This window comes from Microtus ochrogaster, unplaced genomic scaffold, assembly GCF_000317375.1.
Source record: "Microtus ochrogaster isolate Prairie Vole_2 unplaced genomic scaffold, MicOch1.0 UNK99, whole genome shotgun sequence".
Taxonomy (NCBI): Eukaryota; Metazoa; Chordata; class Mammalia; order Rodentia; family Cricetidae; genus Microtus; species Microtus ochrogaster.
The window spans coordinates 801611-816791 of NW_004949197.1; the positions used below are offsets into that span (position 1 = coordinate 801611).

At 51.0% G+C, this 15181-nt stretch overlaps 2 protein-coding genes across 2 annotated transcripts in view; both read right to left on the bottom strand.

Annotated features, from left to right (window-relative positions):
- Nucleotides 1–10509, bottom strand: part of Timeless (timeless circadian regulator) — a 20604-nt gene extending 10095 nt beyond the window's left edge. Inside the window, exons 1-13 of the mRNA XM_026778012.1 lie at nt 10437–10509; nt 5648–5774; nt 5361–5514; nt 5160–5274; nt 5003–5065; nt 3520–3621; nt 3230–3385; nt 2873–3006; nt 2601–2688; nt 2167–2343; nt 1264–1481; nt 931–1034; nt 660–829 (exon numbers count right to left, since the gene is read on the bottom strand). Of these exons, the coding sequence (XP_026633813.1) occupies nt 660–829; nt 931–1034; nt 1264–1481; nt 2167–2343; nt 2601–2688; nt 2873–3006; nt 3230–3385; nt 3520–3621; nt 5003–5065; nt 5160–5274; nt 5361–5514; nt 5648–5729 (1563 nt within the window). The 5' untranslated portion in view covers nt 5730–5774; nt 10437–10509. The remainder of the gene's footprint in view (nt 1–659; nt 830–930; nt 1035–1263; nt 1482–2166; nt 2344–2600; nt 2689–2872; nt 3007–3229; nt 3386–3519; nt 3622–5002; nt 5066–5159; nt 5275–5360; nt 5515–5647; nt 5775–10436) is intronic.
- Nucleotides 10510–12023: 1514 nt separating this feature from the next.
- The window catches only part of Mip (major intrinsic protein of lens fiber), a 3735-nt gene continuing 577 nt past the window's right edge, over nt 12024–15181 (bottom strand). The window contains exons 2-4 of the mRNA XM_005371201.2: nt 14272–14436; nt 13841–13921; nt 12024–12315 (exon numbers count right to left, since the gene is read on the bottom strand). Of these exons, the coding sequence (XP_005371258.1) occupies nt 12130–12315; nt 13841–13921; nt 14272–14436 (432 nt within the window). The 3' untranslated portion in view covers nt 12024–12129. The remainder of the gene's footprint in view (nt 12316–13840; nt 13922–14271; nt 14437–15181) is intronic.

Consider the following 15181-nt stretch of genomic DNA (forward strand, 5'->3'; position numbering starts at 1 on the left):
GTGAGTCTGAAGGCTCTAAGGCAGGGCATCAGGCTTGGCAGTAAGTGCCTTCACCGGCTGAGCAGTCTTACCAGCCCCAGACAAAAACTTTTTAAAAAATAAACGTGTTTACCAGGCTGAATCTCTGTGCATCTAAGACACTGGAGATTCTGTTGACTTTCTGTCTTTGGCTTTTCATCCACTAATCAGTTTTGGACACAATTTCAATTTAGGAACCTAGAGACTGACATACGTTGTTTGAGTGTATTCTAACCGAAATAAATAGAGGACTAGCCTGGCCAGGTGGTGGTGGCGCACGCCTTGAATCCCAGCACTTGGGAAGCAGAGGCAGATCTCTGTCAGTTGGAGGGCCAGGCTGGTCTACAAAGTGAGTTTCAGGACAGTCAGGGCTAAACAGCAAAATCCTGTCTTGAAAATCCCTCCCCCCCCAAAAAAAGATAGGACTAGCCTGACCTCTTATGTGAACCTGTACCTGTATGCATGAATGCACAGCAGAGATTGGCGTGTCTTTGACTATGCTTTCTACCTTCCCTTTTTGAAACAGGTTAAAGATGAACCTAACGGGCAACTCCACACTGGCCATACCATGAGCCTCAATGCGAGGAGCCCTGTCCTTCACCCTCCCCTTAGCTCCTCCCACACCCTGCAGCTGCCAGTACCTGCACCATCAGGTTCCCACGGCTTCGACAGAACCGCTCCAACATCTTGAGGAAGAGGTGTGTGGTTTCCACCAGGTCACGGAGGAATGAGCGTGGGTGGTACCTCTCATCGAATTTCCGGAAGAGCGCCAGGAAGAGCTCTCGATACTCCATCATATAGAAGATGTTGTCTAGGAGTGGAGACGAGAAGGAATGAGAGGGGCTGGGAGAGGAGAGATGACGCCGGGACGCGGAAGGATGAGACTCCAGTTAAGAAGAGGGAAGGCCTCACTTTTGATGATGCGGCTGCTCTCTCTCACAGCCTCGTCTGGGGACATGTCCATCTCATTCACTGTGGCCAGCAGCTCCTGATAGGCCTTTAGAGCCAGATGCATCCTGACAGAGTGGGGGGCAACAGGTAAGACGGAGGCAACTAAGGCTTTGGCAAAGGTAAATGTCAACCCCCTCCCCAAGAGTATCTCCAAAATGAGAAGACACACCGGTCCCTCCACTAGCCTGAACACCTCAATCTTGAAACAGGAAAAAGACTATGCACGATTCTGGTGGTCAAACTCCCAGCACGCTAAGGTATCTGCTGTGATTCCCCAATGCCCTTCCCACTGACCGGCGTGCCCAGGACGCGGCCTCCTTGCGGTCAGTCAGCATCATCTCATAGTAGTTGGTGAGGTTCTGCTCCACGAAGTGGAAGGTACGGACACCGAGGGTCTCGGAGACAAACCCAGGGCGGAAGGAGGCAGTTCGGTTGAAGGCCATAAAGAACGCTAAAGCCCACATGTAGTAGGTCTCATCATGCTGCTGGGCTCGCTCCCGAAGCAGGTGATCCTAAGAAAGAGACCACTATGACCTCAGGGCTTCTAACTCCCTCCTAGCTGCTCTTGCCTGAGATGAGGGGTTAGACCCTGGACATCAACACAATATTTCCTAGGATCTACAATTTCCAGTTTCCTCTGTTCTCCTCAGCTCTGTTCATTTCTCCTCCCTTTCCTCTGAGGAAATTGCTCCAGAGCCTTCTTTTAAGAAAAGATTCAAGCTGGGCAGTGGTGGCGCACGCCTTTAATCCCAGCACTCGGGAGGCAGAGGCAGGCGGATCTCTGTGAGTTCGAGACCAGCCTGGTCTACAAGAGCTAGTTCCAGGACAGGCTCCAAAAACCACAGAGAAACCCTGTCTCGAAAAACAAAAAAAAAAAAAAAGATTCATTTTATTTTGTAATTCACACGTTTCTGTGTAGGCGTGTAAAGACTGCCAGTGTCCACGGAGCCAGAAGAGGGCGCCAGACCTGAAGCTGCAGCTCTCTGCAGGAGCAGTGTTCTCAGCCAGTGAACTGCCCAGTCCCACCGAGAACTTGTCTTTCAGTCATGCGAATAATATTCATTCTGTCAGGCCCACTCCCTCTGCAGTCCACATAGCCAGCCTTCCATGGGGACCCCCTGTCCTCCTTGCCAACCACTGACCACACTGCCCCTCTGCTCTACCCCTAACGGCCTAGACGTCCTTCCGGGCTCTCACCTTGACTGCACCCATGAGTGGGTTGTAACAGTTCTCCAGGAACTCAGAGCAGAAGTCCCTGAGGAAGAGTCTCACGTTGAGGGCAGAGCGGCGATGGACAGACAGCTCCTGGGCGGCCTGGCGACGCTTCGGCACCCTCCGGGGCTGCTTCCCCAGATCTGAACTGTAGTTTTGGAGCTGAGGGTATGGGTTGCACCATTAGAGTAAGTTCTGGCTGCCCCACCCCTTGCAGTTCTTTCTACAGGCACCAGCCTGTCTTCTTGGGAGAAATGCCTAGAAGGATGTCTGCCTCTGGTATTGGTGATGGCATCAGGGGAGACAACACAATCAACACCACCTCTACTGTGGTCAGCAATGTCTGAGCTGGAGGACAGAGCCTTCCTCAGGTCCTGCAACTCCAATGTTTCTGCCCTGTACTCACATTGTGTACTCACATTGTGAAGGCCTTTGTGAAAGATGACGTCCCTCTCCCCAATGGACTTCAGCCCCTTGACAATGTAGGAGCCCCCAAATCGAGAGTGCCTTCAGGGGAAAAAAAAGGTTCCAAAATGAATCCTCAGTTCCCTTAAAGTGGAGGCAACTCTCTTCTGTCAACAGCTTTGTGAGAGTTCATTTAAAATATTATTAAGCAGCCCCAGCCTCAAGCTGTCCATGTTGGGTGTTTGCAGCTGTGACCCGGGGCACAGCAGAGCATGCCGCCACCCACCTGTTGCTTCGCTGGAGGGCTCGAGTTCTCTTCTCCGCCATCTCGCGCTGCCGCAGAACCTCCAGTTCCGCCACATCTGTGCTTCGCTCCTGAGCCAAGCGTCCCTGCCCTACTCCGGCTAGCTGTTCAGGGATCTGGATTGGGAACGAGGAAGAAGAATCAGAATCAGGACATGCATTTCTTAAGCCTTAGCTCACTCCTAGTAGGAACGAGAACCACGGATGGACGTACATAACTGCTGACAGGCCTCGGGCAGTCTGGGCACCAACTACCTGCCTCCCCATCATTACCCAGAGCAACAGGCCAGGTGACAGGAAGCACAGGGACGGAGGGAGCAGAAGAGTACACAGGGCTCACCTGGTCTCGGAACATGAGGGAAACAATCTCCAGCACATGCAGACTCCACTGCTGCTCAGCAGAGGAGCTGGACAGGAAAAGGAGCAAGTCGTCCATGCCGCTGAGATGGATGGCCCAGAGAAGCCGGTCATGGATGCTGGCATCGTCATCGATCCTCTGAGTCGGTGGAGAGGGAAGGACATGCTCAGCTCCATGACTGCCCTCAAAGTCCCCAACGCAGAAGACAGAAAACCTGAAGTGGAGAGTTCACCCTAAACAGCACAAGAACTCAGATGCCCCAAGACCCTCACCTTCTCCTGTTCAAGGTCAGCTGGGACATGGAGAATATTTCTGACCAACAGCAGGATCCGTTCAATCAGCAAGTTGTCTTCTTCCTGCCGATTCTCCCAGTCCTGGGCAAAAAGAGAAAAAAAATGGCACACACAGACACATAAACATACACTAATAACTAAATCAATTTTTATTTTTTTTTAAATTATTGGTGTTTTAGCCTGTATGTATATCTGTGTTAGGGTGCTGGATCCTGGAGTTACAGACTGCCATATGGGTGCTGGGAATTGAACCCGTGTCCTCTAGAAGAGCAATCAGTGCTCTTAACCACTGAGCCATATTGCCAGCCCTAACTAAATCAATTTTTAAAAAACAAAAAGAAAAGCCAGGAATGGTGGCATGTCTTTAACCCCAGCACTCAGGAGGCAGAGGCAGGGGAAGGATCTCTGAGTTTCAGGCCAGCCAGGGCTACAAAGTGAGACTGTCTCAAAATAAACAAGCCGGGCGACGGTGGCGCACGCCTTTAATCCCAGCACTCAGGAGGCAGAGGCAGGCGGATCTCTGTGAGTTCGAGACCAGCCTGGTGTCTACAGAGCTAGTTCCAGGACAGGCTCCAAAGCCGCAGTGAAACCCTGTCTCGAAAAACAAAAAAAAAAAAAAAAAAAAAAAAAAAAAAAAAAAAAAAAAAAAAAAAAAAAAAAAAAAAAAACAAAAAACCAAAACCAAATAGTAAATATAATAAAATAAAACAAGAAGAGAGTGAACCAAGCCCAGAGGTACAGCTCTGTAATCCCAGCTTCTCAAGAGACCGGGACAAAATGACTGCAAGTTCAAAGCCTGCCCAGGTTACAGAGTGAGTTCAAGACTATCCTGGGCAGTATGGCGAGACCTCACCTCAAAAACGAGAAAGAAAAGAAGCTAGGGATCTATTTCAGTGGTAGATTCAATCCCCAGGACTATGGGGCAGGGGGCAGAGGATGGGAGTACACACGGCTATAATCCCAGCACTCAGGAGGAAGAGGTAGGAGGACCATGAGTTCAAAACCAGCTTCAGCTACACAGCGAAGTAGTGAACTGAAGTGTGAAGCAGCCTGAGCTACAGGAGACTCAATCTCAACAGGCGGGGCGTGGGCTGGAGAAACAGCTCAGCAGTAAGAGCACTGGCTGCTCTCGCAGAGGACCGGTAGTCAGCTCCAGTTCCCAACCATCCACAGCTATGGGTCCCGGGGCTCGCATGCCCCTTCTGACCTCCAAGGGCACCCAACACATGATACACATACATACATGCCAGCAAAAAACACATACATATAAAATAAACTTAAAAAACAAAAAAGAGTAAGAAAGCAAAGAAAGTGGGATGTGTGCGCACAGCAGTCCCCAGGCGGCTAGAAACTCCAGAGCGGACTTCCATATCACTAAGGGCTGAGGACTTTCCCTGGCACTGCGCCTGGGGAGGTGAAGGCATCCTCTCCTGTGGGAAGTGGAGGGCGGAGACTCACTCACCAGCTGCAGCAGCTCATACAGAGTTTCACTGAGGACTCCAAAAGCCTTCTCACTGGCAAAGGCCTGTTGAACAGGGAACAGCTGCATGGTAGTGCCCATCTTCCCCTTCATCCCTCTCCATACTCGGGCCTAGCACCTCTGGAGAAAGGCTCCTCACCTCTTTGTAGGCTTGCAGGTAAGTTAGAACCTGCAGGAAATGGTGCCGCACACTGGGGTCCTTAGGCACGCTGCCAAAACAGAGCAAGGCTGGCTGAGTCAAATTCACCATCAGCCTGGGAGACAACGAAGGAAGAAGGAATTAGGTTTCCTTGCCAATAGATGTTGCACTTGGCAGAAGTCAAAAGGCCAAGGAAGGAACCTGATAACAGCATCGAAGAGGGGCTTGTCACCCCGGTGCTGGGTGAGGATGGGCAGGAGGTCGCTCTGCAGGATCTGTGCAGCCCCCAGCTGCTGGCGCACGTCTCTCGTCTCGTCCTCATGCCTCAAGTACCGGATCAGATCCTTCACACTCTCTTCAGAGAGAATAAAACAACTGCCTGTGACCCCAGGTCACAGGAGCTGCCCCCGCCCATTCGTACACAGCCCGAGGAATCCACCAGACCTCAATCAGTGTGTTTCCACCTGATTCCTCGGATGAACACTTACCTAAGCAATCTGGCTCCTTGTGGTAGGTGTCCCCTTCCAAGTACCCAAGGGCACTGCACGTGGCAAGAAGTTCACAGTTCATCACGGACAAGTTCAGACACCAGAGACAAGGGAGAGGGCAGGGGCCCTGTGTGGTGAGAACAGACAAGCGAGGGCTCAATACTCAAGAATATTCTGGGCTTCACTTTTGTCACAACTAAAAATGATGCTCCCAGGCCAAAGAAAAACTATTTTTTAATCTTTTTTTTCCCTTTTTTTTATTTGGTTTTTCGAGACAGGGTTTCTCTGTGGCTTTGGAGCCTGTCCTGGAACTAGCTCTGTAGACCAGGCTGGTCTCGAACTCACAGAGATCCGCCTGCCTCTGCCTCCCGAGTGCTGGGATTAAAGGCATGCGCCACCACCGCCCGGCCCCTTTTTGGTTTTTTGAGACAGGATTTCTCTGTGTAGTCCTGGCTGTACTGGAACTCTCTCTGTAGACCAGGCTGGCCTCGAAGTCACAGAGAGATCTCCACCTGCCTCTGCCTCCCAAGTGCTGGGATTAAAAGTGTGCGCCATCATCACCTGGCAGGAAAGGAGGCCCCTGTGCATAGTAGGCGAGGCTTCTTTGTACTAAAAACTAAAGAAACTCCAGTGTATGAATTAAGACCAGGCCCACACTAGAGCCAGATCCTGAAACCAAAGAAACGTGCTTCAGAGTTAAGACCACCCAGCAGGAAAGAGGAGGACTGGCTCTGGGACCTTCATCTCGGAGAGCTCTGCTCTTGGGAGGGGTCAGACTGAACCTTCGTCTTCTACAGTTCTTCCTCATGTGGCCCTGGTCCATATGTACACAGGAGTTAAGAGCCCTAGCTGTGTGGGCTGGCGAGAGGGCTCAGCAGGTAAGGGTGCCACCAAGGCTGAGAACCTGAGTATTTATCCAGAGCCCCACAGGGTAGAAGGAGAGACTGACGCCTGCAAGTTGTCTTCTGACTTCCACATGTTCCCTCCCTCCAACCACACTCTGATTACAAGATTTGTGTATGTAGGGGGTGGAGTCCACAGAGGCATATATGTGCTTGTCTGTGTACGTGTGTGGAGGCCAGGTATTGTTCCTCAGGAGCCTCCAGCTCATCATTTTGAGGCAAGGCCTCTCACTGGGACTGGGGGCTTACTGATCAGACAAGAATGGCCAGAGAGCCCTAGGGATCCTCCTGTCTCTGCCTCCTCAGTGCTGAAATTACAACCGCAAAGCACTAAGCCTGGCTTACTGGCTTATTTTTTGGTTTTTTGAGACAGGGTTTCTCTGTGGTTTTTGGAGCCTGTCCTGGAACTAGCTCTGTAGACCAGGCTGGTCTCGAACTCACAGAGATCCGCCTGCCTCTGCCTCCCGAGTGCTGGGATTAAAGGCGTCTTTTTTTTTTTTTTGGTTTTTCGAGACAGGGTTTCTCTGTGGCTTTGGAGCCTGTCCTGGAACTAGCTCTTGTAGACCAGGCTGGTCTCGAACTCACAGAGATCCGCCTGCCTCTGCCTCCCAAGTGCTGGGATTAAAGGCGTGCGCCACCACCGCCCGGCTGGAACTAGCTCTTGTAGAGCAGTCTGGTCTCGAACTCACAGAGATCCGCCTACCTCTGCCTCCCGAGTGCTGGGATTAAAGGCGTGCACCACCACCGCCCGGCCTAAGCCTGGCTTTTAACGTGGTGTTGAGGCTCGAATGTAGGTCACTGTGCTTGTACGACACTTCCATCAACTGAGCTGCCTGCAGCGCCGGGAAGAGATACCTCATAGGATCTCCGCGGCTTCTGAGGCCCTGAGATCTGTAAGAAAGTTCCTCATCCGGCCCAGCAGAAGTCAGCTCTAGCGGACCAGAAAGTAAAGTCAGCAAGCGGGAACAATCAACCCAAACCCCTCCACGGCCCCAGCTGCAGCACTTTCCTCTCAAGAAGCATGTCCTCACTCATCCAGGTCCCTGCACCCTCTCTAGGTAACCATGTGGGCACAACCCAGACTCCTAAGTGACTCAGGACCTGACAGTAATACCCCAGATGCACAAAGCACCTCTACTCTTTACCCACTCCTGGGGGAGATCAGGAATCTTCATCAGTCACCATCCTCTACAGAAGGCACTAAACTCAGTAGCTTTCACACGGGGGATAACATTAAAGACTGCAGGATGCAACCATGCACTGTGAGGTCAGAAGACGGCGTCAGAACCTGGCTCACTGCACGCTGCAGCCTGCCCACCCTCTACCAAATCAGTCTCAGTTTGGGCCTCTGGAAAAGAAAGGGTACTGGCACAGTCATGGAGAGGTCTGCTCAGATTTCTCTTCAAGGAAGTTTGTGCTGGGACTGGAGAGATGGCTGCTCTTCCAGAGCACCCAGGTTTCAATTCCCAGTTCCCACATGGCAGCTCACAGGAGAGCAAGTGTCTCTACAGACAACTGCATAAACTCATGTAATTAAAAGTAAAATCTTTGGAGCCAGGTGGTGGTGGCGCACACCTTTAATCCCAGCACTCGGGAGGCAGAGGCAGGAGGATCTCTGTGAGTTCGAGGCCAGCCTGGTCTACAGGAGCTGGTTCCAGGGTTCTAGGACAGCTACAGCTGTCACACAGAGAAACCCTATCTTGAAAACCCCCCAAAAAAGGTAGTATCTTAAGCCGGGCGATGGTGGCGCACGCCTTTAATCCCAGCACTCGGGAGGCAGAGGCAGGCGGATCTCTGTGAGTTCGAGACCAGCCTGGTCTACAGAGCTAGTTCCAGGACAGGCTCCAAAGCCACAGAGAAACCCTGTCTCGAAAAACCAAAAAAAAAAAAAAAAAAAAAAAAAGGTAGTATCTTTGGGGGGGGAGATTCAAGTTCATGCTGGGGACGCAGCTCAGCTGGTTGAAAAGCCATCTCCTCTCCCGGGGCCACATGCACTTCTACCTCATGGCATTTACATTCTGTGTACACACTAAAGCAGGATGTTTAATACGGCTGACTCCCCTCACTAGTCTTAGAGTCTGTGAGGACAAGGGCTGTTTCTAATCATCATGGATTTTTCAGGGTATGGTTACTGATTTCCAGGGAGTGGAGCCTGGGCAGTGTTCTGATAATGCTACTGGGTGCTCAGGGGATGGAGTTCAGCTGGCTGCCGAGGACACAGGAAGCCCTGGGTTCCACTCCAATGCTGCTTACACTGGGAGAAGGGGGGCATCTGTAACCCCAGCACCTGGGAGCCTCGGGCAGGTGGATCACAGGGCAGAGACCAGTGTGGGTAACTCAGGGGCCTCTCCCTTTAACTAAGGCAGGGTAGTTAGGATGTAGTGTCAAGGCTTGGTGTGCATGGGCCTTTGGTTCAGCTCTCACTGTGGGAAGATGAGAAAGGAAAGGAAATGTTCTCAGGTGCCTCTGATTCAACTCAGCTGGCAGCTGCACTAAACGTCAACTCTTTGACCCAGCAATAACGTATGTGCGTGCTTGATAAATGCCATTTCCTAGACCAAAGCAGAAAAGTCTCGGTAGTGGGGTGGGGGTCAAGGCTGGAAATCTGGAGGCATCAGGACTTATGGCAGGGAGCACAGTGAGGATTTAGGGAGGACTCCCTGTCACTCTGCCACCGTAACTGCAGAACGAGTCCTCATCTCTGTGCACACCGTATCATTAGGTGCTCAGCACACTTTGTTAGAGTCACTGCTAAAAGACAAAGGTACGATAAACTTCAGGAACACAGAGAGAGCGAGAGGCTAGCCTGGTCTACACGGAGAATTCAGGCCAGTCAGGCCAGTCCTTTATTTACATGTCGACGTGCAGGAGTCTGTTCTCTCCTACCATGTGGGCTCCGGGTATTGCACCCAGTTCTTCAGGCACAACGAGCTGAGCCATCTCGTCTGATACAGAGACCCTGTCTTTTAAAAAAGTAGGGCTGGGGAGAGTGACAAGCTTGGAAGGCTAGATAACTGGAATTGCTGGATATTAGGGCAGCCACACTTACTCCTCAAAGACATGTACACCTGAGAGAAGTGGCGAGAACTTCCCAGGAAAGGCAGAAAAAAAATCGAAAAGCAGGTAACACATCCTTTCCCTGAGGTTAGGAGTCAAATGGGATGGGTAAAATGGAGTTTCAAAGTAAAGGTAAAACGACGGGCATGGCCTGGCGGTGGTGGGGCACACCTTTGATCCCAGCACTCGGGAGGCAGAGGCAGGCGGATCTCTGTGAGCTCGAGGTCAGCTTGGTCTACAAGAGCTAGTTCCGGGACAAGATCTAAAGCCACAGAGAAACCCGGTCTCGAAAAACGAAAATAATAAAAAAATAAATAAGGTTCTAGTGACAGCATCAAAGACAAAGAAATGGCACTCCCGGAAAGAAGCTTAATTCATGGCTCTTATTCCAGCTGATATTCCAACATAGAGGTCGTATCCTCCTACCAAATGGGGGGGGGGTGGTGGTGAAGAGAATTAAACCCAGTCTATAAAAACCCGAAAGTCAACTCCTGACGGCCATCGAGCCGATGAGTCCTAGGGTCAGGACTGGATGGCAAGCTGCAAGGTGGCAATCACCGGGAGCCTCCTGCTCTGCTTCCGGAACTCTTGGGCTCACTGCCCCGTGCCCAGCCGAGGTCCAAGGCTTGCACAGAGACCAGGACCCGCGGCTAGGGCGCTGCAAGCCAGCCGGGGAGCAGCGTCAGAACGCGCGTGCGCGCCGGGAGCCCCGCCCCGCCCCCCGCCTTTAAACCGCGCGGCGGGAATCGCGGCCTCGGCGACGTGGTCGCACATAGGCCCGCAGCCTCGGAGCTGCCCGGGTTGGTCCTGGGTCCTCTCGATACACTCACCTGCTCTCTGTGAGTTCCCCGGAGCCTCGGACAGCCGGAGGCCCCGAGGTGCGGGACTGCAGCCTTTCCCGCCACTCGGCTGGGCGCGATCGGTCTGCGCCTGCGCGGGGGCGGAGCGGGGCGAGCGGGGCAAATCCACTTGACTCCGGGAGAGGGGAGAGGTGTGATTGGTGATGAAATAAGAAGGTAAACCAAGAAAGATTGCTTTATCTGAGCCGGACGTCTGCACTCAATTAAAAACCAAAACTCTATGGATTTTCTACTGAATTATAATATGAATCCAGGTCGAATTAAAGTAGAATTTACAGACATTCTTCCCCCTCCAGCCTGATGGACTATTCCAAAGTCTTAAATAGCTCGTTAGAAAAAGTTGTGTTTTATTTGGAAGTGGAGAGTTGTGTTTTATTCGCTAGAGTTAGGGTTGTCTGTCTTACTATAGGGCATACGTTTTAAAGCTTGCGAAGTATATACAGGAGACTCAGAATAGGAAGAAAGATCTGCAATAAATATTCATTGTTCTGTTCAGGGTCACTTGCGCCCCGGCTGAGACGTCGCTATTTTACCAACAATACAAGATAGGGCTCAAAAAATCATCTCCGTAATTAAGCATTGCTAGAGGAGACCGCTGTCTGGGGCGTGGGGAGGGAGAAAGGGAAAGACATACAAAGAGGAAAGACGGCGGAGCTAGTGAGGGGAGCACGAAGACGCCATCTGCAAATTTCGGTTTGCTCTAAATGATCTCCATCTTACCCCCCTCAAAAGTAAATTTGCTTCAGATACCAGATTTCCTGTTTTAGCCTCAGCCATCAACTCTGGGGCTTGAGTACCATTTGCAAAGAGCTATTAGGCGGGCCTTTTAAACCACTTCATTTTTTCTAGACTTTAGGCTTACCCAAGCCCTGTCTCGGTTGGAAGGTCCCTGGTCCAAGGCCTCTGAATGAACACGCGACCCAGTCAGTAGATGTAGACAGGTTTGTGCCCCTCTACAGGACAACTCAAGCCCGTGTTTCCTTTCTCAGAGCTCCCTCCGCCCTGGTCTCTGGGGCAAGTATCCCCGAGATAAGTAGGCTATATTCTCCCATAAAATCCCTCAAAACTTTCAGGTACACTTGCCCAGTGATCTGGAAAGAAAATCCCTGAATCCACCCTCCCAATCCCTGGAATGCCTTGCCTTCCCCTTCCAGTCTGTCTGCTTCCTGAGAGGAGTGACACCCCCCCCCATCCTTCATACTTCCATACACTTGACTGAAAGCAGGGAAGCAGGGTAAAGGCCAAAAACTTAAGGTCTCGGATTCTCCGTGCTCACCAAACTGGGCTGGGGGAGGGACATAACAAGCTGACACCTCTTTTCCCTTCCCTAGCTTTTGTGTCCCCAAACTCAGACGCCGCCAAACGCACCCACATTCATATGAACAGTCACACATACACACACGCGTGCACACACACACACACACACACACACACACGGTGAAGGTGGTTGGGGTGGGGAGGAAGGGAGTTTGCACCAACTAGATCGTGAATGCAACTTGAAAGATTTCACACAGCAAAAGAAAAAGAATTAAAAACACACATAAGTTAAAAAATAAAGAAGTACATGCCCCTCCCCACAGTCTCTTTCTTCATCCGAGGGCTGGGTTGGCCCCTCCTTGAAACCCAAACTTTTTCGTTCTACTCCTCTCTCTAATGGGATTGTTCACAGGGCCTGAGTCTTCAGTTCCACCGGCTCCCCGGTACCCTCTGGCTGTCCATTGGAGTCACTGGGTCTGGCTCCTTTCAGGATAGACAGTCTCTCAGAAACACTCTTGAGCCGGGGGAAGAGGAGAAAGTCATAGAGGAGGCTGCCCAGGCCCCCTCCGATGATCGGGCCCACCCAGTAGACCTGGGGGAAGAAAGAAGGTATGCTCAGGTTTTGGGGGCTCTTGGGAAAACCAGACTTCCTGCAAGTGTCCCACACACTTGGAACAAGTGTTCCACTTCCAAGTGGAAGCTCCCAACCATCTGTAACTCCAGTCCCCAGGGAGCTGAATATTCCTTTTGGCCTCCGGGGGGCACCAGGCAGGCATAGAACACACAGACATACGTGCAGAATACCTATATACATTAACAAAATAAAATATAGCTTGACGTGGTGGTGCTCACCCTTAGCTAAGAAGCAAAGGCTTCTGGGTCTCTGGGAGTTCAAGGCCAGACTAATCTACAAATCCAGTTTCAAGCCAGTTTACAAAGCAGTCAAGGTTACCTAGTGAGACCTGCTCACAAACTACAAAAAAATAAATATATAAATAATACTATTTTTAGAACTATCTAGACTCTACTGTGCATCAAAACCTGTTTTTTTCTTCTCAATCATTAACCATTTCCGGAGCTGGAGAGATGGCTCAGTGGTTAAGAGCATTGCCTGCTCTTCCAAAGGTCCTGAGTTCAATTCCCAGCAACCACATGGTGGCTCACAACCATTTGTAATGAGGTCTGGTGCCCTCTTCTGGCCTTCCGCATACACACAGATAGACTATTGTATACATAATAAATAATAAATAAATATTTTTAAAAAAACAATCATTAACCATTTCCTTTCTTTTTTTTTTCCCCCTGTTTTTCTAAGAGACTGAGTTTCTCTATATAACAGCCCTGGCTGTCCTGGAACTTGTTTTGTAAACCAGGCTGGCCTCAAACTCACAGAGATCCCCTGCCTCTACCTCCTGAGTGCTGGACCACCACCGTCCGGCTCAGCAGATTCTTTTGAGCTGTTTCCATGTTTATCTTGCATATGCCCAAAGCAACAAAAGCATTACACTATTTATTGAAGATTACTCCATGCCAAAATCTGTGCTAGCTGCTTCACAGATAACTGTCAATTCATTTGTTTTATGTAATTCTCTATGGCTGATAAACAGAGGCAAAGAATGAATTATTCGTCAGAATCACATACGAGACCAGTGCAGTCGAACTGAGGTGCTACTGGGCCTGTGGGCATACATTCTGGTTTCTGGAACCCGGAGTTTTTGTCTTAGATGTAGCTGGCAATCCAATAGCCTTTAGTTCTTGAATCCGGCAGATACCCAGTTAAAAAGCCCCGCCGACAAGAGAAGACCAGTACGGCGAGAGCCTCCTGTCTGTCTGTTTCAGAAAGGAGGTCTCGCTGTGCCAACCATGCTAGCCCCAACTTCCTGGGCCCAAGTACTCCTGCTTCAGCCTCCCAAGTGCTGGAACTACAGGCATGCATCACCACACCCAGCTTAGAGTGTTTCTTTTTGAAACAATAATGCAACATGCAAGCGTGCCAAGGTCCCTGACAGCCTCCTTAGCTGCGTGCTGGCAGAGCAGCCAACACATCCTGACGGAATACAGCCTGCAGTCCGGCCTGCCAAAAGTGTTCTATGCTCTTACCCTGAACTCTTACTTACCCAGTGGTTGCTGAAGTTCCGGGTGAGGATGGCAGGAGCAAAGGAGCGGGCAGGATTCATCCCTGTGCCAGTGTAATACATCTGCAAGAGACACAGCTGGAGCTAAGACAGCATCCCAGCCTCCCAGTTTCTCTCCCTACAGCCCACATGTAACTCTCCACAGTAGGTAGTGGCACTGGAATTCCATCTGGGGACAGACTTATGGACCCAGAACAGCCCGGTTCTACCCATGGTGTGTGCATTTCCACCCTGGAGTCAAGAAAGATTCGGCGTAGTCGTTAAAGGAAACTGATCCCTTATGCGAACTGATAGAAAAGGTGGAGAATACTCGTGATTAAAGGCAGAGCAGGGAAGAGAGAACCCTTACGGGTTGCTAACACTTCAGGGACCCTAGAATCTTGAGTAAGACGTTTTCTACCTCTCTTGCTTACCCCAAAGAGGTGCCCCAGGGTGAGGGAGAAGCCAACAGCCAAGGCCACAGAGCCCATGCAGCCATTCCGCCTCTCGTCGTACGTAGCAAAGATGCAGAGCACGAACTGGAGCGTCAGGAAGATCTCCACGGTGGTGGCCTGGCCCACACTTACCCCAGCGTGCAGCTGACCAAGGGGAGAAAGGAGGCAACTGTTAGCCCTGCCCTGCTATGGCCACCCCATAGTCCACTCACAGTCCCCACCCACAGCTCAGCTCCCGGGGCAGGAAGGCTATGTGTTTCTACCTTAGGTTTTCCTAACAGTGCTGCTTTGTTGCTCTGTGGAAATGACTGACTTACAGGGCAGGGACACTGAGGCACTCTAAGTCTCCTTCAGAACCTGGACGGAGAGCTGGGATGCAGCTCACTTGGCATGACTTGCCCAGCAGGCCTGAGGCCCTGAGTTCCGTTCCTAGTACCACACAAAATGGATGTGTTTGGGCGTGCCTGTAATCTTAGCACTTTGGAGGGTAGAGGCAGGAGGACTATCTTTGGCTATATAGGAAGGCCAGGATTAGCTCTCCCCCCCACCTCCCGCTCACAGCAACAACAAAAGAACCTAATAATTGGAATGAAAGCTAAAATATGAAAATATGAACTCAGCTTTTTTTTTGGGGGGGGGGCAGAGGTTCGAGACAGGGTTTCTCTGCAGCTTTGGTTCCTGTCCTGGCACTAGCTCTTGTAGACCAGGCTGGCCTTGAACTCACAGAGATCCGCCTGACTGCCTCCCAAGTGCTGGGATTAAGGGCGGCTGCCACCACCGCCCAGTTTGAACTCAAGTTTCTTGGCCTCTATACTTTCCTTTCCCCTCCTAAGCATTCATTGCTCCTACACACACACACACACACACACACACACACACACACACACAC